The sequence below is a fragment of the Lampris incognitus genome, chromosome 13 (genome assembly GCF_029633865.1).
Source record: "Lampris incognitus isolate fLamInc1 chromosome 13, fLamInc1.hap2, whole genome shotgun sequence".
Taxonomy (NCBI): Eukaryota; Metazoa; Chordata; class Actinopteri; order Lampriformes; family Lampridae; genus Lampris; species Lampris incognitus.
In genome coordinates this window covers 15,197,569-15,221,844 of record NC_079223.1, presented here as the reverse complement: position 1 = coordinate 15,221,844, position 24,276 = coordinate 15,197,569, and the positions used below count along the sequence as shown (strand labels likewise).

At 43.2% G+C, this 24,276-nt stretch overlaps 1 protein-coding gene and 1 long non-coding RNA gene across 2 annotated transcripts; both read left to right on the top strand.

The window, feature by feature from the left end:
* si:ch211-51a6.2 (neurotrypsin) lies at positions 1 to 24,067 on the top strand. The gene is made up of 12 exons (XM_056292284.1): positions 1 to 271; positions 676 to 814; positions 2,331 to 2,509; positions 4,484 to 4,631; positions 9,810 to 9,988; positions 11,132 to 11,273; positions 13,162 to 13,370; positions 17,146 to 17,287; positions 19,737 to 20,012; positions 21,439 to 21,561; positions 22,963 to 23,243; positions 23,748 to 24,067. Exons 1-12 carry the CDS (start codon positions 1 to 3, stop codon positions 24,065 to 24,067), a joined length of 2,409 nt encoding a protein of 802 aa, XP_056148259.1.
* Positions 5,695 to 6,756, top strand: LOC130123041 (uncharacterized). Its single transcript, XR_008811280.1, has 3 exons — positions 5,695 to 5,827; positions 6,296 to 6,353; positions 6,498 to 6,756. It is a non-coding gene; the product is annotated as an uncharacterized LOC130123041 (long non-coding RNA).
* Positions 24,068 to 24,276: the final 209 nt, after the last annotated feature.

Sequence of the window (24,276 nt, the reverse complement as noted above, 5' to 3'; positions counted from 1 at the left end):
ATGGTTGATTTTGGCTCTGTCTTCTCAGCCTCCTCATCCTGTTCAGACAGCTATACTGAACTGGGTTTCTACAACGGCACCGTGTTCCAGACCGGTTTGGGCTCCAGCTGTCTGAAATGGAGCGAGTTTCCTGAGTACATGCTGCAGTACCCGGATGCAGGACTTGGGGACCACAACTTCTGCCGGAACCCGGACGGCGAGTCCAGCCCCTGGTGTTTCTTCAGACAGACGTCAGGAGCCATCAGCTGGTCCTACTGCGACTGCCAGCAGGGTGAGAGAAGACTGTCTGGTGTGTGAGTGTGTGTGTGTGTGTGTGTGTGTGTGTGTGTGTGTGTGTGTGTGTGATTTACTCCGATATGTACAGCTATCAGCGAGTGTAACTACGGTATGAAAGCCCTTATAGACATCATCACACTTTCCATATCAAGGTTTTCAGTAAAAAATATGTTGATATTTGATTTTGTCAGTATCGCCCAGCCCTATTCTGACAGGTGAGGGATTACATCGATCGATCGATCGATCGATCAATCAATCAATCAATCAATCGCCCTCTCTAAAGGAGAAAGGATCACCACTAGATTCACTGGTTATGATTTGGGTTTGTTGTTGTGAATGTCATCCAACGTTCGGTCCGGTTAAACTTTTTGTTTATGGCGTCTGATCTATTCTGTGCAGGAGCAGCCCGGCTGGTCGGGGGCACGGCAGGTAAAGGTGGACGGGTGGAGGTTTACCTGAACGGCCAGTGGGGGTCAGTGTGTGATTCCCACTTGACAGACCGAGATGCCAGCGTCATCTGCCGGCAGCTCCAACTCGGGTGAGAGAGCGTCATCATCTCTGTAACGTCCCTAATGGACACATCTCATTGGGATAATGTATATATGTCTATCTGTACATGCATGTTTGTGTGTGTGTTGGGGGGGGGGTACTGTCAGTGCAACATATTTTATATATGTTTTATTAGGGCTGACCAAAAGCTCATATTACGATATGTCATTCATATCACGATAATGATACATATCGCGATATAGCACATTTTTTGCAAATTCGATGAATAAATAGTTTGTATAAAATTACCACATGGAAAGGCTTATTTCTTATCACATTAGTACTCGACAAATACAAGGTACTTACTCATATTTGATTATTTTTCTCCTTTCATTTAGAACCTTTGCATAAAATTTCAATTAAGCATTAACAACTGTACATAGACCTTGTGGATTTCCTCCTCTAGCTTGGCCCGACACGCTCGATATAAACGAGGCAACTCGACTTCGGTGAAGTGTTTTCAGCTTGGCGTTGTGTTCCTTGGGTCGAGTGTTTGCACCAACTCACAAAACCACCGTTTCTCGACCGTGTAAATTGGGGCCATGTCTCTGCAGATGTTAAGTTTCAACGACAGTCGTTATCTCCTTCCATCTTCGTGACTCTTTGACATATGGTGTGCCGCGGGCAAAAGCCTCTTGCAACCTCTGAGTCTGAGGTTTGTTTTGACCATTCGACTGTGCTTCTGTGGCTCTCAGCTGTAGACTTTTTTTTTAACCCCCCCCCCTTTACCCCCCTCAATTGTACTTGGACAATTATCCTACTCTTCACATCCGGCTTCCCGACCAAGGCAGATGTCCCCTTGGTCGGTCGGTCGGCCTAACATGGGGATTCGAACCGCCGACCCCCATGTTGGTAGGCAACGGAATACTGCTACGCTACCCGGGCACCCTCATCTGTAGACTCTCTCCGTACTGTTTGACGTGATTCTTGCGTAGGTGGTAAAAGAGGCTAGTGGGGTTTTGAGTCTGTTGTGGGGACCGGCGTGCGGCATATTTTGCAAAGTACGGATTTCTGGTCCGTGTCAAGACTTTTCATACCCCAAACCACGTCCATACGATAAAAGTAGCCCCTCTTTTAGGTACAAGCTCCTCGTTTTGTCCTGGCTGGTCGGAGTTCTGTTCGGAATTACCTCGTTCTGCGTTACGTTCACCATCTTCCATGTTTGTTTGTATTGCCTTCATGCAACTTTCCTGCCTGCGTCCGTGCTGTACAAAGAGCAGAAAGGGTCGTCCAAATGACGAAAAATATTGCCGTAAACAGTGTGATTTGCGACACAAGGAAATACACGACAGAGCTTAATATGAAACAATATACATTTTCTATCGTCACATGACATATCTTCATATCGCAAAGCCCTATGTTTTGTTGTAAAAGTACGTCTTTCTTCGTGTGTGTGTGTGCGAGCTAGAGAGAGAAAAATAGAGAGCGAGATGACTCTTGCTCTAATCAGTGTATTTAATGTGGATGTTTTGTCTCTCTCTCCATGTTTCCATTTCTCCGTCCAGGGAGATCGGGACGGCATTGCAGCAATCCTACTTCGGTCCGGGCTCCGGTCTTTTCCACTATGAGCGTCTGGGCTGCAGCGGAAATGAGAACTCGCTCCTCAAATGCCGAAACAGGAAATTTGTCACCGGCGACTGTAACCATGGCAACGAGGCGGGGGTGGTGTGTGTGGCACCTGAGGGTGAGAGCATAGCGGCAGCATGCTGTATGTTTCAGAAGACAAACAGTACCAGGAAGGACAGACACAGTACCAGTACACAACAGCACAGTAGTACAGTACAGTATAATACAGTGTAGCTGACCCACATCGAGATAAATGGTATTTGGTTAAATGCGCCCTAGGTACTTCTGTTGATTGGACACACAAAATACTTGGTAGCGTCTGGTTTCTATTCGGCTTCTTCCTTTTCACGATGAATAAATGCATTAGTTTTGTGTAAATACTGAGGAAATATGGTCTCCAAAATGTGTCTGAGGCAACCAGGAAACAAATTACTGTCAGCTTTTTTATATTGTTCCTTCAAACCTTAAGAATGACATATGCGGGCATCTGGGTAGCATAGCGGTCTATTCGGTTGCTTACCAACATGAGGATCACCGGTTCGAATCCCCGTGTTACCCCCCCAGCTTGGTCGTGGCCGTGTTTGCGGGTGGGAAGCCAGATCTGGGTATGTGTCCTGGTCGCTGCACTAGCACCTCCTCTGGTCGGTTGGGCGTCTGTTCGGGGGAGAAGGGGAACTGGGGGGGAATAGCGTGATCCTCCACGCGCTACGTCCCCCTGGGGAAACTCCTGACTGTCAGATGAAAAGAAGTGGCTGGTGACTCCACATGTATCACAGGAGGCATGTGGTTGTCTGCAGCCCTCCCCACATCGGCTATATATATCATCTACCTATAGGTGTCGCTGTGATTCGTGAGATATAGTACATCTGGGGAATCGAGAGGAAGAAGTGGTGTGGAAATGATGGATATCTCATCAGCTCTCCAGTGGCAAGTTTTAATTTGTTTAAACGCCAGTGCAGCCTTAATTAGTTTGAAAAAAATACGTCTTCAAGCTGTCGACAAGATATTCTGTGTGAAATATTACAGTTATTGTACAGGATTACTAAATTGGGAATAGATGTCCAGTTTTTGTGGATACCATCTCATGTAGGTATCAGGGGAAATTAAACAGCAGTTCAACTGGCCAAAACCAGTTTAACAGCAAGTCATGCAGAACTGTCAGTACCAATCAGTAAAGCGGAAACAAAATCATTCATTAGACACAAAATCAAGGCACAATGGCAGAAGTTATGGGACAACAATGTAAAAGGACCACATCTGTACTAGATCCAACAGGAAGTAGGCGTAGAAAGGACTTTGGGGAAGGGCAGGAGAGAACATAAGCAGGTTAAGATTAGGGTATACTAGACTAAATTCTTCATTGCAACTCATCGGGAAACATCAAACTGGGAACTACGATGTCTGCCACCAACCAAAGACAGTGGAACATGTATTTTTATTTGCCCAACATATACAAGCGAGAGAATCATACTGAAAGCTATGTTGGAACAAAAAGGAATTGTGCACATGGACCTGAAATCAATTTTCGCGGGGAACGCTGGAAATGATGTCCCTGGATGTATTGTCACCTTTCTCGGGGATACTGGACTGGTGGAGAGGACATAAATTAAGGACTCTTTAATGCAACAATAGGTGGCGATAATTCTCCATCTGTTTGCAATTCGCCATTAATCCAGAAGAAGAAGAAGAGAGGCAGAAGGGCGTGGATTGGACAAGCTAAAATAGAGGTAGCACGATTAGCGAGCTACAAATTTTACAGTCTTGTTTATTCTACAGTAAGAACATTACAAATCCTTAGAGGAACATTAACGTCATTTCTCCTACTTATTTAAAAAGCTGCAGTCCGTTTGTTTTTTTTTAATCTAAATGTGTCTGTAATGCATCTATGTCTTATGAACTCTGTGTGGCGTCACAGCAATACGTCAGAAGTAGTCAGTTCGTAAGTGCTCATTGTTGTCAATCATAATTTTGAAAATGGTCACAAAAATGGTGGCCAAACCATTTTATGGTATAGTGTAAGCTTTAACAGAAGTTTATTCAAACCATCTACAAAACTCGTGATCATTTGCACCCTTTACTTTGTCTTTCCCAGGCAATGGTGCCCCCTTGAGGCTGGTGGGAGGCCTGGAGGAGTTTGAGGGCCGTGTGGAGGTGTATCATGATGGCAGATGGGGAACCATCTGTGATGACCAGTGGGACGACGTGGATGCTGAGGTGGTCTGCAGGCAGCTTGGACTCGGGTGAGCGGGTTTAGTCCCTTCTGACACTTCAGTGCATAACAAGATGATGTAAATCTCTTACTGTGTTCTGTGTTCTCTTAAAGTCAAACCAAAATCAGTAATCAGATTTAAGCTTTCGTGTCAAAAAATGTTGAACATGGCATTTTTTTACTTGTAAATGATTAATACTGTATTTTTTGTATACCTTTACCCTAACTGTTCCCAGTTGTCTCAAGAGCTGTGAGGGAGTGGTCTATTCCTCATTAATATTCATAAGCTGACCTTTGAATGACAGGTACAAGCAAGGGTTGGTGGTAAGGGTGGACGGGTTTTCATATTTTGATCATGTGATTTGATTGGCTGGATATAAATGAGTGTCTGATGACAGGATTAAATGCCACTTTGTTTATAATGGGGAAAAGGGACAGTGAGAAGTGTGCGAACTGTGGAGTTAAAGAAAATGCTGAACATGTAATATTACATTGTAACATGTATGAAGTGGAAAGAGAAAGGTTACAGGATAAAGTCCGAGAGGCGGGACGAGAATCTGATGTAGTCTAGTCAGTTAAGGCAAAATGGCTGCAAAAAGTCATTCACATTTGAGCCTATGTTTTTCTGTTAATTTAGAGTCCAATGAAGAAAAAAATGCAAGGAGCCCAAAATTTTAGGTGGGGGAAGTCTCTGAAATGGCCACGCCCACTTTTTAGGCCTGGAAATCAGTATCTCGGCTCCTGAATGTCGCAGAGAGCTGATCATGGGCTCAAAAGAAGCAGAAGCACCACATTTATATAAGCATTATGAACAAACATATACCCCAAAACCTTTACTTTTTCAGATATTTTAAGAAAACTAATTTTTACTGGTCACGTTTCACGTATCAGCTCCTGAAGGTTGTAAAAAGCTATATTTGACATGAATCTCATTCGCTGCCTATGTTATAAAGCATGAAGCACAATACACACACGAATCATGAGTTTAGAAAATATCTTAGTTGTCTGTGGTTCTTCTTATCACTTGGGATGTAATGCCGCCTCTGACCACAATTACAAATTGGCGCTGTTTGTTTATCAAGTGGTTGATTCTACAGGAAAGGAAGCAGAAGTGCACATGTTTCAGTAAAGCTAGTTTACTGTAAACATTTGCCAAAATATGACATGCATGCCTCATCTGGCCTTCATATCAGTGAGTTAATTTGTTCCTGACCTCGTGGATGGATGGTAAGGAACAGTGTTGTTTTATTTTTGTATGTTTACCTTGTAAAACATTATTTTCACCTTAGCTCATATGTGTAGGCCTAACTAGCCTTGCAAGCATGACTTGCTCGATACACTCGACAGCACAGTTGCACAGTTGTAGTATTTGGCTAAGGCATTACCTACTTTTGGACAGTTGGTGTTTGTGTGTCTGCTTGCTCTACACATGTTGGTTAATTTTGGGCATTTTTAGTTGGCTGGTATGAAAGGGTGAAAGTATTTGTAGTAACAACACTTTTATTATGCTATATTTGGACACACTTTTATTGGACTATATTTTGTATCTATGCAGAAGAATAAATAACATTGTTTATTGCATGCTATTTTTGTGGGAGGGTGGATGTATTGTGCCATACCAGTGAAACATCACTCTGTTACAAACTTGTGTACAGAAAAATCAAGTTTAAATTAGTTCTGATTTTCCATGATCAGATGATCCCCCATCCTAACTATGGAACTAGGGAACAAGACCCTGTGCATTGTCTGCAAGGTTAGTTTTCACGTGTGTGCTTCAGTAGTATAATGTTTATGACATCAATGAGTCCAACAGTGTTAGTTTTCATGCGTATTCCTTCAGTAATGTAATGTTTATGACAGCAATGAGTCCAACATTTCATTTCTAAATTCATGACAGGAATCTGGTGGAAGGGACATAACTGCTGTCACAGCTCCTAAGCTGCTTCACCAAGTAAAACTGTTTGAGGAATCCGGACTGATCACCAATGATGCGGATATCAATCTTTCACAGAGACTGTCAGCTGTCAATGCAGAAACTTTACAGGATGGATATAAAATCCACAAGAGTTGCTATGATCGCTATAATAACAGCCATTTCAATTGTGCGAAGGATCGTAAACGGAAAAGAGAACTGGACCTTGCAGATCACCAGACTATTGGGGCAAACACACGAGCAAAGGCTGGGCCTAGTCTTGCGTTTGGAGCCGAACTTTGCTTCTACTGTGAAGAGCCAGCCATTGAGAACCCTCGGAAGAAGCACAAATCAGAACCATTGTTAGCTGCTGCGGGAAAAGAAAAGTCAGCAAAACATGTGAAGGATTTCACAGACAATCTAGAGATGATGGCCAAAGTCCTGAATGATGGCAAAATACTCAGATTACTTGAAACTGATGTTAGATCACGGGAGTTATTCTATCACAGGAAGTGCCACTCAAGATACCGTAACAGGTGAGCCAGCACAACATACCCTTTTAAGTTCAATTCTTAAGTTGAGCTATAGTCGGGCCATATATATATATTTTAATAATTTGATTATTTCTTCTTACTAGATACAGTTCAGCGAGCTGCAGGATAAAGCAAGAAAGAACTTCATCACAGAACTCCCCAGACATGATCCAGTATGCTGAATATATCGCCATGGAGGAAGTAGGGAACTTCATTGATGACAGCTCAGAAAATGTTTTTGATCTTCACAAACTCGAGAATATTTATCTGCAGAAAGTTGAAGATTTGGGCTTCGACCGGCCCAAATCTCACTCTACACGATTTGCTGAGAAACTCTCGAACAGCTGTCTGGACATAAATGTAATGCAGAAAGAGACAGGGGCACATTACAGGGTTATTAAGAAGGGTAGTTTGGACAATGTAATCAGTGACAGTGACTTTTTAGATTCACTTTGCAAAGTCACAAAACCTGTTCGGGCTGAAGTAATAAAGAATCGAAGAGACAGTGAAAGCACCCGACTTTCAGACTTGTCTACAGAAGGACTACGGATGAAGAGCAATTTCAAACTGAAGATGCTGATGTCACTGCTTTGTGATGGAACCGCACGATATGAAGATCTTCCGATGCATCTCGAACAACTGTGCCAGACCGTAAGTTTCAACACCAGGATCAGACCAAATACAAAGAAAGATTCACAGCAGTCAAGCTCTGTCATCCAAAAGAGGCACAGGTCAGTGGAAGAGCCTGTGAATCGATATCTGACCCTGAAGCTCTATGCAATGACGAGAAGCAAGAATGTGTTACAGACAACATTTGAACTAGGTCTGACACATTCCTACTGTTCCACCCTTATCTGCATTGACGAAATCTCCCTGTCAATGAGAGAGCTCTTCCTAAGATCACAGGGAAAGGTGCTACCCCACGCCTTGAGACAAGGGTTATTTACCACATTTACAGATGACAACATAAATGAGCAGAGTTCATCGCCTACAGCATCTGTTGAGAGCTACATTCCAGGCAGGATGGCTGTGGGGAAACAGCCTGCTACAACTCCCTTGTCCCCCTGTCATTGAATGGGGTTGGACTACCGAAGGAGAGGAACTCTTCGTCAAGTGGAGCACAGTTTCCACAAGAGATACATTGTCTCAAGTAACAGGGGTGTGTAGTTGCAGATCTAATAAGTGTACCTCATGTTCTTGTGCTGGCAGAGGGATGAAATGTCTCATTTATTGCAAGTGCCTCAGCAAGTGTTTGAATCCAGTCTGATGGGATGTGTGAGGTTAAAATAAAGATTTTTTTGGACCTCACATGGTTTGCTTTGTTTCTTTGGTGGTTACTGGGTTCCTCCTCTTATAACAAAGAGTCAACTTGAATACTAGCACTCCATGAGTAGATGTAACACTTTTACTCAAACAAACTGTATAGCCTTCTTGCACAGATTTGGCTAAAGTTGATTGCATGCTGCTGATCAATTCAATGGAAAAAAGAACATGTTCATGAATAGCTCAAAACGTGAAGGTTTTAGGGCATACAGTATATTTGTTCAGAGCACTAATATAAATAGTTATTTCCACATCTTTTGAGCCCAATATCAACTCGGGGCAACCTCCGAGAGCTGAGCCTGAGATATAGTCCCAGGGCTAAAAAGTGGGCGTGGCCATGTATGTGACCAGTGAAAATTAGTTTTTTGTAAATACCTGAAAAAGTAAAGGTTTTGGGGTATATGTTTGTTCATAATGCTTATATAAATGTGGTGCTTCTGCTTCTTTTGAGCCCATGATCAGCTCTCTGCGACATTCAGGAGCCGAGATACTGATTTCCAGGCCTAAAAAGTGGGCGTGGCCATTTCAGAGACTTCCCCCACCTAAAATTTTGGGCTCCTTGCATTTTTTTCTTTATTGGACCCTAAATTAACAGAAAAACATTGGCTCAAATGTGAATGACTTTTTGCAGCCTTGACCCCATATTTGCCCTTAACTGACCAGACTAATGGGGATACTGGGAACAGAAGGAGAGGGAGGGGGGATTCAAATCACCAGGAAGGCACTCTTTACTTTTTTAAGTGACACAAGGTTTATGGGTAGAATTTAATAGGGTAAAATGACATTGTTACACACTCTTGTACAGTAGGTGGCTGTATGCACCTTAAAGTTGTTTGCAAGCCGCAAGTAAATCGAGAGAAGAAGAACATGAGCATCTTTTAAAAAGAGAAAAATGGAAAAACTGAATTCTACCTTTTGTACATATAAATGTATATTTTTCGGTAGTAAGAGACCGTGCAAATTATGTGATGATAAAAGCAACAAGTGATGTTGGAAAATATTAGTGTTTTACTTATCAGAATCAGAATCAGTTTCTTTTGCCAAGAATGTGTAGGCCTACATATACAGGGAATTTGAATCCGGTTCCTCCATTGCTCTCTATGTACTTACACAGAATAGATGTTCAGCTAAAACAAAGACAAGGTAAACATAAACATTTAACTACTATGTACAGATATAGATGTATATAAAAAGATACATTACCAGAAAAAAAAGAAAAAATTAAAGTAGGACACTTTTGGTCCTACTTTAAATCCTACGTGTTTTCCCATTTAAACAGGGGATAATGTGAGATGAGTTCACCTCCGGTGGGAAAAATACCCAAATCGACAAAAGTCGCATGAAATCTGTCTGCGACTCCATAAAACGATAGCAACTGATAAGGTACATCAAGTAAAAAAAGAATAAACCTGTTATTAAATGTGTGTCCCATCGGGTTTAGTGGTGTTCCCAAGGCATGGAAGTGGGCCCACTTCGGCCAGGGCAGTGGTCCCATCTTTCTGGATGGAGTTCAGTGTTCAGGGAATGAACTGTCTCTGGAGGAATGTTCCCACAATGACTGGGAACAACATAACTGCGACCACATGGAGGATGCCAGTGTTTCCTGCAACCCGTACACAGGTCAGACCCGTTTCTATAGAATGGCATCTAAATGCTGTTGGACAGATATCTGGTTTAGACTCTGGTCTGCAGGGTGTGAACTATACAGGGCATCTCAGGGAGTTCGACTCCTCGTAGAAAGACAGTAACGGCCCTGAAAACATGATTTGGGGAATTTTTTTTGGGGGGGGGGTCCCTAAAATTTTAATTTTGAAATTGTTTCTGCCACAGTTTTGCAATGTGCATTTTCTATAGCAATAAGTTGTGTTTTGGGTGCATTCTTGAACTAAAATCTGCTGAGCTTGATGGTGGTGATTCAGCACTCATTCACTATGAAGATCCAGCTCTGATATTCCTCCCATCACCATTCAAACATGGTGGCACGAAATGAAATTGGAGTTTGCATGTTCTCCCCGTGTCTGCATGGGTTTACTCCGGGTGCTCTGGTTCCCCACCCACAGTCCAAAGACATATAGGTCAGGTGAATCGGCTGTACTAAATTGTCCCTAGGTGTGTGTGTGTGTGTGTGTGTGTGTGTGTGTGTGTGTGTGGGCCCTGTGATGGACTGGCGGCCTGTCCAGGGTGTCTCCCTGCGTGCCACCCAATAACTGCTGAGATAGGCTCCAGCATCCTTGCGACCCTGAGAGCAGGGTTACTGGTTTGGATAATGGATGCATGGTATACTATACTATAAATATTCACACATATGAACATGTGTTACAGGTATAACAGCTATGTTAAGTGCAGTGCATTGCATTCTGGCGCACAAAATGTGTTATATCAATAAAGATTGATTAATTGGTTGTTTGATTGGTTGATGCAGAGCTGGCAGATCATTCACATCCCCCTGTTATTCCCAAATTCTCTGTTTTCATCAGCATGTAGAATGAAGGTGAAACTGGGCGGTGCTTTGGGCCGTCAATCATTAGCGACGTCTCCAACTCTGCTGAATGGATTTCACATCGCAATGCTGCAACGCAGCTTCTAAATGACTTGATGACACCTGAAGAGAGACTATCATTCACACAGACACCCTTCTTATGTTAGCCAGCTTTTTACTGTTGGATTCAGACTACCAGAACAAAGAGTGAAAGGGATTTAGAACAGGCAGGCCTTCATCTCCTGGTAGAATTTTAATGGTTGAACCCGTGTGTGTGATTGCAGATGGCGTGGTGCGTCTGGTGGGCGGTGGCGGTCCGTGGGAGGGGCGGTTGGAAGTTTATCATCAGGGCGAGTGGGGAACAGTGTGTGATGACAACTGGACAGAGCTCAGTGCCCAGGTGGTGTGTAGACAGCTGGACTTCAGGTAGACGCACACCCGTCCATATGCATCACTGCTTTCAGGACACACTTTTGTGTCTTAGTAACCACAGTAGGATGTAATTTCCTACATTAAATGCACTTATTGTAAGTCGCTTTGGATAAAAGCGTTGGCTAAATGACTGTAATGTAATGTAATTTTGAAAAATGAAATTTAAATGAGACACAAAACTTTTTGCCCATAAAACTGAAAACATGGGCAACCCTCCGAAGCCCTTCTAGACAAAATGTTTTTAATAAATTACTAAATTGGTTTTCTGTCCATGTTTTCAAGTTTAATGATTTTCACTTTGAGGATCCTGCATGGAAACAGAAACAGAAACTACACACCAAAGTTGTTTACTATTTCTACATACAAATTATTCATGATTCGTGACTACCTGTATTTTTACACCATTCAACCCCTGTGGTTTTTGTCAGTGCTCCTCATACATTAAGACACCAGTATTAAAGAAAAACAACAATAGATACATACTCTCACCAGATATAGACAGCTTTTAACTTTCAAAACTTTATTTGTAAAGAATTCATCAATCATAATGATCAATCATAATTATTTATCAATTATCAGTTATTTATCAATTATTGATTATCAGTTATTGTCAATTATCATTATCAATCAATTATCAATGATTATCAATTATTAATTTGGTTTATAAGGTAGTTGTTTAATAGTCTGGCTTGCTCAACATGACATCTTTGAGTTCAGTTGATACTCATCCACTAAGCTAGTCCCTCATCAATATAATATTCATAATGAACTTCAGGGAACCTTAAAGAATTTGTGAAAGAAGATTAATATCTAGAAAGGATTCAGGAGATTACAGGAGGATTTATATCACTGTCATCCAGTTTGAAATATTACATTACACTTAAAGATACAGCATCACTTAAGGGAATTAATATGACAAACTATATAATGTTTTATATTGAATTTTTATTGCAAAAATACAAACCTCTTAAAAACTTCTTTTATGGGACTGTGATGGGGCGGCGCGGTGGTCCAGTGGTTAGCACTGTTGCCTCACAGCAAGAAGGTCCTGGGTTCGAACCCCAGGCCATCCTGGGTCCTTTCTGTGTGGAGTTTGCATGTTCTCCCCGTGTCTGCGTGGGTTTCCTCCGGGTGCTCCAGTTTCCTCCCACCACCAAAAAGACAGGCATGTTAGGGTTAATACTCCTGTCTGTGCCCCTGAGCAAGGCAATGAAAAAAAGACCTGGAGTTGGTCCTCGGGTGCTGCAGCCGCCCACTGCTCTTATACAAAAGGATGGGTTAAATGCAGAGAACAACTTCATTGTAACTACAATGTCAAATAAAGTGGCTTTCATTTCATTCTTTTAAATGACCAGAACTAAAAAAAAAAAATGTTGTGATATATTAGTTTCCCCGATGGGTTTTTAAAGAAATTATAATAAATAGAACTACAAATATCTTGTCTAGATTTAATTTTCTATCAAGAAGTTAAATAGTTTTAGCGGGCTTTGTATCACATCCTTTCCAATGTGACTAATTACACATTAACTCATGATTATGTCGATGCTGAAACATATTGTTCAGCCCTATCATACAAATAGCATGATTAACAATTGACATTTCTCAATAATCAGTGATGATCAATACTAATTAATCAAAATCAATAACAATCTATGGACGTCAATAATGCTGTGGCTTTTCAGAGGGGGTAACAACTTGAAAAAGATGTGAACTTTGTGGTTTTTTGTGAAAATTCCTATATTCTGTTTCTTCAGATAATAAAAAGAGCCAAACAGTTTTCACTTTTCTCTCTGATTTTTTTTTAGAGGAGCATCAATCAAATTTTAGGTAAATACCATTTCACTGGACAAGTCAAAATGACGTAGCAAGTGTTTGCCTACAGGGGGCGTGCGGCGGTGGCTCCGGACGGGTTCTTTGGGAAGGGTTCGGGGCAGATACTGCTGGATGAGGTGCAGTGTCAGGGTGCAGAGCGCTCCCTGCTGGCCTGCAAACACAACGCATGGGGGCAGCACGACTGCTCCCATAGCGAAGACGTCGGCCTGAGCTGCCAGAGAGACACCAATCGAATCTCCAGCCTGGCCGCCCACACCGGTAAGGATGTCCTGATGCAGGCATCTGCAAGGAAAGAGGACATTTTAGTTTGTTAGACTTAAAGGGAAAATTCAACGATTTTCAACCTTATATCTGTCTATCCGTGTCAATGTCAGAAATTGTCACAACGCAACCACTGTCCAATGCCTGTACAGTACTTGCTAAAAATGTAAAAGAAATATACCAAAATACAATACTATGCCTTTTCTCTGCTCTGCCCATGCACTCTTCACTGTCAAATACCACGTGACCGAATGAGAAGGCATAAAATGATGATTCAGTACTGTGATGATGTCAGTTGGTGGACGGATAAACTTCAGTCTAATTTTTCTTGGGTTTCTAGTCGCCTCTACAGAGGCCGTTCAAAAACACATGTTCATTCTCTCAGCTGGACTACATTTCCAAGGGTGGAAATAACATCACACAACATTAGCACAGAGGATGTCATTAATGACAATACAGAAGCTAGCGTGCAGCTATGCATTTTGGTACTTGAAGGCATTTTGGGAAAGACTGTTGAAAATGGTCTAATGGGAAGATTCCCAACTCTCAATTCCGTCAATAAAACACTCAAATGTATTAGTACCCTCTTGCACCATTAGGTGCCAACTGTTGTTATTCGTCCGTCGCAGCGACGAGGACCATCTAGTCATCCTGTGATGGATGACTGATGACTTGCGCAATGATTAAAGTGAGGAAGAGTTGTGCATCATCAACCCCACCCTCTTGTCCAAGACCACCTACTACCATTGGCAAGACTAAGCAAGACAACTGGCAATGGAGACGGATGCAGATTTTTCCTCAGGGTTTCTTCCCGAAGCCTTTCCCATAGACGTGTATACCCGCAAGGCAGCGGAGGTTTTAAGTCATGGTTTTTCCCTCTCCCAGATGAACTGCCTGACATGGCTAATGAGCTTCATCTACCCAGGTTTGAAATCGGAGTTGTCCTTCTGCTAGATTGGCTGCCAACCAAGGCTAACGAGTCCAATTGACCCACCCGGTTATACTGCCAGGAACCCGGTCGCCCCGCTGCAGACTTTGTGAAAACAGGAGGTACCAGGAGAAGGTGCTGCTGTGGATACATTTACATAGGAACAGCCATATGCTAAGGTCCTGATGGACCCGTGACGATCACTACACCAGGAAGCAAGAGGCCACGGCACCAGTTCACATTCCTTTTGGCAAGGAGGACATCTGGCCCAATACTTGCCACCTCCTCGCCAACTAGTTTAAAAATGAGTAGGAATGAATGAGGCTACATGGCTAAAGTGGCAATTCCTTCGTTTATACAGATTTTGAACTTTTTTGTGTTACTACATAGCAGGTAATGTTAGCTATAGTAGCTACTATAAAGATAAACACATGCTGTGAACCAGTTTAGCACGCATATCCCATGACGTCATTAGATGATTGTAAATTAAGACCCACTATATTCAAGAGATTACACTACATTTCATATTGATTTGATGTCTTCGCTCTCTTTATAGATACCCTTTTAGAAAAGACGGAATGTACACTACCGTTCAAAAGTTTGGGATCACATTGAAATGTCCATATTTTTGAAGGAAAAGCACTGTACTTTTCAATGAAGATAACTTTAAACTAGTCTTAACTTTAAAGAAATACACTCTATACATTGCTAATGTGGTAAATGACTATTCTAGCTGCAAATGTCTGGTTTTTGGTGCAATATGTACATAGGTGTATAGAGGCCCATTTCAAGCAACTATCACTCCAGTGTTCTAATGGTACAATGTGTTTGCTCATTGGCTCAGAAGGCTAATTGATGATTAGAAAACCCTTGTGCAATCATGTTCACACATCTGAAAACAGTTTAGCTCGTTACAGAAGCTACAAAACTGACCTTCCTTTGAGCAGATTGAGTTTCTGGAGCATCACATTTGTGGGGTCAATTAAACGCTCGAAATGGCCAGAAAAAGAGAACTTTCATCTGAAACTCGACAGTCTATTCTTGTTCTTAGAAATGAAGGCTATTCCATGCGAGAAATTGCTAAGAAATTGAAGATTTCCTACACCGGTGTGTACTACTCCCTTCAGAGGACAGCACAAACAGGCTCTAACCAGAGTAGAAAAAGAAGTGGGAGGCCGCGTTGCACAACTGAGCAAGAAGATAAGTACATTAGAGTCTCTAGTTTGAGAAACAGACACCTCACAGGTCCCCAACTGGCATCGTCATTAAATAGTACCCGCAAAACACCAGTGTCAACATCTACAGTGAAGAGGCGGCTGCGGGATTCTGGGCTTCAGGGCAGAGTGGCAAAGAAAAAGCCATATCTGAGACTGACCAATAAAAGAAAAAGATTAAGATGGGCAAAAGAACACAGACATTGGACAGAGGAAGACTGGAAAAAAGTGTTGTGGACGGATGAATCCAAGTTTGAGGTGTTTGGATCACAAAGAAGAACGTTTGTGAGACGCAGAACAAATGAAAAGATGCTGGAAGAATGCCTGACGCCATCTGTTAAGCATGGTGGAGGTAATGTGATGGTCTGGGGTTGCTTTGGTGCTGGTAAGGTGGGAGATTTGTACAGGGTAAAAGGGATTCTGAATAAGGAAGGCTATCACTCCATTTTGCAACGCCATGCCATACCCAGTGGACAGCGCTTGATTGGAGCCAATTTCATCCTACAACAGGACAATGACCCTAAACACACCTCCAAATTGTGCAAGAACTATTTAGAGCAGAAGCAGAGAGCTGGTATTCTATCGGTAATGGAGTGGCCAGCGCAGTCACCAGATCTGAACCCCATTGAGCTGTTGTGGGAGCAGCTTGACCGTATGGTACGCAAGAAGTGCCCATCCAACCAATCCAACTTGTGGGAGCTGCTTCTGGAAGCGTGGGGTGCAATTTCTCCAGATTACCTCAACAAATTAACAGCTAGAATGCCAAAGGTCTGCAATGCTGTAATTGCTGCAAATGGAGGATTCTTTGACGAAAGCAAAGTTTGATGTAAAAAAAAATCTTATTTCAACTACAAATCATTATTTCTAACCTTGTCAATGTCTTGACTCTATTTTCTATTCATTTCACAACATATGGTGGTGAATAAGTGTGACTTTTCATGGAAAACACAAAATTGTTTGGGTGATCCCAAACTTTTGAACGGTAGTGTACCTCAATAATGTCTTGCGTTAATCATGAATAATGATTTGGTGTAAATCTGCCGTTGATTGCCAGTCATCTTACACTTACGCTGCTTTGGGCACCTTCTGCTGGCAAGTTTGGAGTGGGTGCTCCAGTAATATCTCTGTCAATATCAAACATAATGAGGATTTTATCAGTCCAGTTGACAACATTACCCATCAGTACTAAAACATTTATAAAAACACACTGGCTGTTATTCTTTACTGACACTTCTTGCACAGTTTAGGTGGAAAGCTGTTTCTCTGACATCAGATGTACTGCGGGTATCCTTCCATAACCCGGTGAACCTTTTCAAGAGTTCAAAAAACAGGTTGATGTCACCAACTAAGTATTTAATTTAGGACCTTATACAATGCATCTTCATATTGGCACTTTCTATACACAGTCAACAATAGCTGTGAGTTAAAAAAAAAAAGATAGTTTTCCTATACACTTGAATTCTTTCTGAAGAATTCTGGAGGGATTTAACGTGTCTCAATGATGAAATTGAAATCTGTGGATAGAGTGAAAGCTTTGAGTCCATCTTCTTTTCCTTCTGTGGTAAAACTATACACACATCTGTGTGTTTTTGCAATGATTTACTGTGTGTGTATGTGTGTGTGTGTTGAGGTCCTCTGGTACGTCTGGTGGCGGGCGAGAACAGACAGGAGGGCCGTGTGGAGGTCTTCATCAGGGGCCAATGGGGAACCGTGTGTGACGACGGCTGGAACAACATCAACGCTGCCGTGGTTTGCAGACAGCTGGGCTTCCAGTAAGCATAGAAGAGATATTCTGTCTCTCCTTCCCTCCTCAGTCTATCTGTCCATCCATTTCGCCTGTATTCTCCCTCTCTTCTTGTCTGTCCCTTTTGGAGGAACTTTGTTCAATGGTCTCACTCACATTAGTCCAGTCTAACAGCAAATCCAAGACTGGTATAACGCTGTAGGTCCCCCAGACCCTGACCTCTGATCAGATAGAACATCATCAGGTCTTAAGGAAATTTCAGGGGTAAATAGTTTGGGTGAAGAGACTGAGAGCAGCACTGTGTCATGGCACCTATTCACCACCAAGAGGCAGAAAACCCATCATCATTACCATCAATGGTCACTCGGGTTCGAGTATGACCGTCCTCCCTCTGGGTCCCCAGGTGGGTGTAGAGGCCAATCCTGGAGCCGCATAATGGGAGGACGCCTGCGCATGACAGCTTTAAACGTGGAGTGGCTGATGCTCCTGCAGCCGCTACGCAGTCCTTGGCAGGGGGTGGCCAGAGTCCAAGGGCATGGAGCACCAAGACAATTAGTTACCACCCTCTATTGCAGCCTTCATACGCCTTCACTGCTGTTGTAACCTGGGAACATCTTCTGCCAGTTCCACTGTTGAGGTCTTTGTTGGATTGCACTTCATCTGGAACCTCTCCCTTGACCCTACCCACCTTGGGTTACCCTACCAGGAGCCAAGCTCCAGACGGCATTGCTCTTGGGATCACTGATACATGCAAGCTTCTCCACCATGGCAAGGTGGCGATCCAGGAGAAGCAGCAGCAAACCAATCAGTGTTGTATACCTGTAATGGTAGTTGAATTAAATCCACTTGTGTCTTGTTAAATAGTATACTGAAGTAGCCTCAATTCTCTGCTTTGTTGCTTAGTGTTGAGAGTGTTTTAGTTAAATTTAGTGCAAGTGTGTCAAAGATCATCAAGAGGAGCTGAATAGGAGAATTTTAAAGTACACATTTACATGACACATCAGTATAACAGACATACACCAATGAGCCAAAATATAATGACCGCCCGGCTAATATGCTGTTGGTCCTCCATGTGGCACCAAAACAGCACAGACCCGCCAAAGGCACAGACTCTACAAGGTGTGCTGAAGGTGTGCTGTGGTATCTGACACCAAAACATTAGCAACAGATCCTTCAAGTCCTGTAAGTTGTGAGGTGTAGCCGCTGTGAATCAGGCTTGTCAGTCCAGCTCATCCAACAGATGCTTAATCACATTAAGATCTGGAGAATTTTGAGGCCAGGGCAACACCTTGAACAGTTCATCATGTTCCTCAAACCATTCCCGAGTAATGTGTGCAGTGTGGCAGGGCACATTATCCTGCTGAAAGAGGCCACTGCCATCAGGGATACCATTGCCATTGAAGGGATGTACCTGGTCTGCAGCAAGGTAGGTGGCACATGTCAAATTGACGTCCACATGAATGGCCGGACCCAGGGATTCCCAGCGGAACATTGTCCACAGCATCACACTCCCTCCACTAGCTTGTCAACTTCCCACAGAGCATCCTGGTGCCATCACTTCCCCAGGTAAATGCTGCACACATACACGGTCATCCACATGATGTAAAAGAAAACGAGACTCATCCGACCAGGCAACCTTCTTCCATTGTTCTAAAGTCCACTTCGGACACTCGTGTGCCCATTGTAGGCACTTTCAGTGGTGGACAGAGGTCGTCAGGGGTACTCTGACTGGTCTGTGGCTACATAGCTCCATACACAGCAGGGTGCGATGCACTCTGTGTTGTGACACATTCCTCCCATAATCATCATTAAAATTTTCTGTGACTTGTGCCACAATCAACCTTCTGTTGGTTCGGCCCAGATGGGATAGCTTTTGTTGCCCTCACACATTGATGGGCCCTGGGCATCCAGCACCCTGTCATCCAGCACCCAGTCATCTGGCCATAACAGTGTGGCGCTTGTCAAAGTCACTCAGATCTTTTACCCCTGCCCGTTTCTCCAGCATCCAGCATGTTGACTACGAGAACTGATTGTTCGCTTATCAGCTAATCTACCCAGCGCTTCACACGTGCCCTTGTTTGAAGATGATCAATGTTATTCGGTTCACCTGTGCGTGGTCATAATGTTTTGGCTCATCAGTGTATTATTGTCATAAGAAAATAAATCACCAAATGCAGGTAGAAGAAAGATGTTATAGTAGACACTAATAATAATAATAATGGTGCCTGAGTAAGTAACAGGAAGGAAGGAAGTGAGTCTGTATCTCTGATGGAGACTGGGAGTTCATTTGTTAAATGTCCGTTGTTTTATTAGAGGCATTTGGATTGACAGGTATGTATGTAGTCATAATATCTGTAAATATGTATTCTCATTGATAACATTACTTGTAGGAATATTATTGTGATAGTACCACAACACAGATGGTTTTGATCTAAACTTGAAACCCAGCCTAAACTCTCCGTGTCTCTTCATAACAGTGGGGCAGCCAAAGCTCGAGCCATGGCCTATTTCGGCGAGGGAAAGGGGCCGATCCATCTGGACAACGTCCACTGCAGGGGAACTGAGTCATCTCTGGGCGAGTGTCCCGCCGACGGACTCAATGGGCACGACTGTCGGCACAGCGAAGACGCCGGCGTCATCTGTGACTACACTGCTGAACCTGCGGGGGATAGTGGCCCCAAAACACAAAGCTGTGGCCTGAGGCCCAACAACCGGCGCCGCAGAAGAATCATCGGGGGAGACACGTCTCTGAGGTCTGTAATGAAACACACTGTCCACACAATGACTCTGTGACACACACACACACACAGTCAAGCACACATAAACACACTCCAAAAAAAAAATAAATATATATACGTATATATAATCCAGTTAGTCAAGTACACACACACACACAGGTGAATCGGCCGTACTAAATTGTCCCTTGGTGTGGCTATATACCAAGTCCAGTTGCACTTGATTCAACTCCTTTGGATAACCATGACCTGGATGAATGAGAACATTCACAGACGTGCGTGTGTGTGTGTGTCGGCCCTGTGATGGTCTGGCAGCCGGTCCAGGGTGTCTCCCTGCCTGCTGCCCAATGATTGCTGGGATAGGCTCCAGCATCCCTGCGACCCTGAGAGCAGGATAAGTGGTTTGGATAACGGATGGATGGATATATATACACACACACACTATCAACTGCCTTCCAACCTACACCATCCAGCAGTTTCTGGATGTACACCACCAGGGCCAGAGCTACCAATATTAGCTCCAGAGGAGCACAGCTGGGTTCCCCGCCAACAAATCCTGTGCCCACCCTTGGTCTGGGACTTTCATCAGGAGCACTGGGACAAGCCCAGCGAGTCACTTAGAGGCACCCATTAAGGGAGGGGGTGCTGTTATGGTTGTGACTGTATCTCAGTTCAGTCGACCCATCTTACCTTTTTCATGATCAGTTACCTTCCTGTTTTATTTTGAAGTACTCACCTGTCTTGTTTCAGTTCCTGCCCCTGCTTTTGCCACCAGTCAACCCTGTGTCTTTCACACCTGTTCCCCATTCTCTGATTAACTCTACCAGCATTTATACTCCCCTGGTTTCCCTGTGTCCCTGTCAGATTGTCTAGTGGGTTTTGCCTCCTAGTTTTTCCAGCATTTTCGCTTGTGAACTTTTGCCTGACCTGCCTGTGTCTGCTGTGTCTTCTGTTTTGGTCGGACTCCCCAGTAACCCGAACTGTATCTGAACCTGTTTATCTGTCCGCCGGTTCCTTGACTGTTTGGTCACCTATCTGATTCCCTGGTGTTCTGACCTCTGCCTGCATTTGTTCATTAAATCAAGTGTTACCATATCATCCTGTCTGTGTGTCCTATGTTTGGGTCATCAGAGGCAGTAAAATTTTCCAGCTGGAAAATGTTGTAAATTTTGTAAAAAATTATTGTTGTATATTTTGTTGGTTTTACTTTCTTTTTAACTGGGTTTTTTTTTCCATCATACGTATTCGTTATGCTCTCATTATACTCGCTGACTTTGTTTTGGACACGGGACAGCGGTGGTCCCATGTCCACAATGTACAAAATGAAGCTGGTGAGTAAAATGAGATCGTAACTGATATGTATGATGTCAAAAACTGAGAATAAGACCCAGGTTGTGGGGGGGGGGCATAATCCTCCTTTTAAAGAAAGATTTGTGTGTTTCAGGGGCGACTGGCCATGGCAGGTCTCTCTGTGGTTGAGGTCTCAGTCTAAAGGTCCTCATCCTCTGTGTGGGGCCACACTCATCAACGCCTGCTGGGTCCTCACCGCTGCACACTGCTTCAAGAGGTGAAGAAACCCGGCGCCTGGTAGTTATTAGCAGGCTATTTAAATGCAAGCATGTTTCTGTAGTCCCACAGAACCTTTACAACCATTACATCTTCCTCTTCTACGGACACTCCTCCTCCTCGACTTCCGTAGTGATGGGTTCTGTCTTGTCGTTGTATATCAATATTTTTTCATATTTTCCATCTGTTTTATTGAAGTTTTGATTTTTATTAAATATTTTGTATTCAGTTACTTTTATTTTCATTTTCTCTTTATCTCATTTTACACTGTCGCTGTTTTTATTCCTCTTTCATCATTACCTGCTTTCCATCTATACACTTTGGTGTGATATTGAATGCATTGCGTTGCATTTTAATGTGTAAAGTGTGCTATAGAAAATAAGTTTTGATTGATTTGATAGCTAGACTCTAACAGGTCGGGTTATCACCATACAGTTTGTCCCTATCTCATTTGAAAAAAAAATGTTTTAAACCCAAATTTTCCAATAGAGTTAACATGAATCACCTTCCAAACCCCCGAATCACATCTTTAAAGTTAGTGGAACCAAGCTGTGATGCTTCAAGTACTGGTTCAGATGTGTACTCCCTAATTTCAAAGAATTTCACATCTTCATCCTTTCTTTTCATCCCTCTCTTCTCAGCCTAATTTGCTCCCATTCATTTTTAAAGCTTATCTCTCTTTGACGTTTTTCTGTTCACTTTCTCCTGTTGCGCAATAATTCTGTTTTTCTACTAGGATCCTTAAAGGAAGATGCCGGTTTTGTATAACCTGGGTTTTATTTTCATAGTTTTTTCCATCATACATATCAGCTATGATCTCATTTTACTCATCGGCTTCATTTAGTTGATTTTAGACATAGCACCATGGCTGGACTCAGCTTTACCACAGTGTCTTATGGGACAAGTGAACAGGAATCTTAAACATGTCCTTTAAACAACAAACCCCCCTGGTGTCTCAGTCAGACTGTGTCCATGACTGTCCATTATCTATGACTTCTCTATTGTGCTGGCCGGCTAGTTTATGGATGTTACTACTACCTACGGTAAGCACAGGCTGCTACTTCCTGCAGGTTGAACGAGGAAGTAGATCAGCGATGTCATCCACCATCGATAATACTGGACATTCCACAACATAACTTTCACTTTCACTTCCAAATACGTGGTTTAGATAATGGGGTTAGATTGGACTTGTTGAAACATGTCTGACACTCCTGTTCAGTTGTTCCATAAGACACCATTGTGAAGCTGAGTCCAGCAGTGGTCCCACATCCAAAATCCACAAAATGAACCCGTTGAGTAAAATGATAAAATAACCAATACACACAATGGCAAAAATGATAAAAATAAGACCCATACTGTAAAAAATGGAATTATCCTTTCAAGTTAATCAATTCTGATCCAGGTTTGGCAGGGACCCCAGTCGATACATGCTGCGGCTTGGTGACTACCATACAGTGGAAATGGACGACTTTGAACGCAGTCTCTCCCCCGAGCGCATTGTCATCCACAGGAAGTACCACAGTCAGGGGTGGGAGTATGACATCGCCCTGTTACGACTGAAGGGCACTGAGGGCAACTGTGTGGCGTTCAACCCTCACACCAATGCCATCTGTCTGCCGGCACTGAGCAATAAGTGGGGCAAAAGGCCAGCGGCCTGTGTCATCACTGGGTGGGGGATCACAGGTCAGATTACATATATAGCTCCATATTCATATCAAGATAAAAGTCAAAGGGTTCTTGTCACAAAGGCGTGAGAATATTTTCTACTTGTATGCCAGTTCCTCCTTTTGAGCTTGTTAAATGCAAACGTAAACTTGCTAATAGATGGTTCAAATTCCTCATAGAGATGAGGAAGTTAAGCCACACCAGTCACATCAGAAATTGGCAGTGAAATTTATTCTCATGTCCTTGTGGTACGGGAGGCTTTGTGACCAAAATACTAAACACAATTAAATGAATGAATCCTAGTCCGTAAAACTGGATGATGGAATATGCTAACATGGTAGCATCCTTCGTTGTCTTGTGATCACCTTGTCAGAGGACAACACATTCAAAGCAGTGTTGCTGTTGGTTGACAACACAAATTTGTATGTCTGTTTACAGCTGTCTTTTTTTTAGTTTTTTTTTTTAGTGGGTTTGCCAGTTGTTCAGTCCTCTGATCTGTTTGTTCCTTGGTTTTCTTCTCAGAGTCATCGTATTCTCATACCCTGCAGCAGGCCTGGGTCCCCCTGCTGCCCCCCTGGAAGTGTAAGAAGCGCTACGGCCAGCGTTTCACCGGCCGCATGCTGTGTGCCGGCAGCTTGTCGAAGCATCACCGCGTAGACAGTTGCCAGGGTGACAGCGGGGGTCCGCTGGTGTGCCAGGAGGAGGGGGGCCACTGGGTGCTAACGGGGGTCATCTCCTGGGGTCACGGCTGCGGTGACCCCTCCTTCCCCGGGGTGTACACACGGGTCAGCAGGTTCCTGCGGTGGATCAACCATGTCATTGACAAACCAGACAAGAACTGAAGGAGGTGCCTAGAAATAACCAGCATTGTTCTGGGATTCATGGTGGAGGTGGTCGTGAGGATACAAATATGGGGAGTGTAAAATGAGGAGATGAGCCGTGTCAACCTCCTGGACTCCTTCTAATTTGTACATCCAGCTGTTTGCTCCTGTCATTTGTTTCACAGCTCTGCTCATTAAGAAACCTTTAAATTTGTTGTGTATGCGGGGCG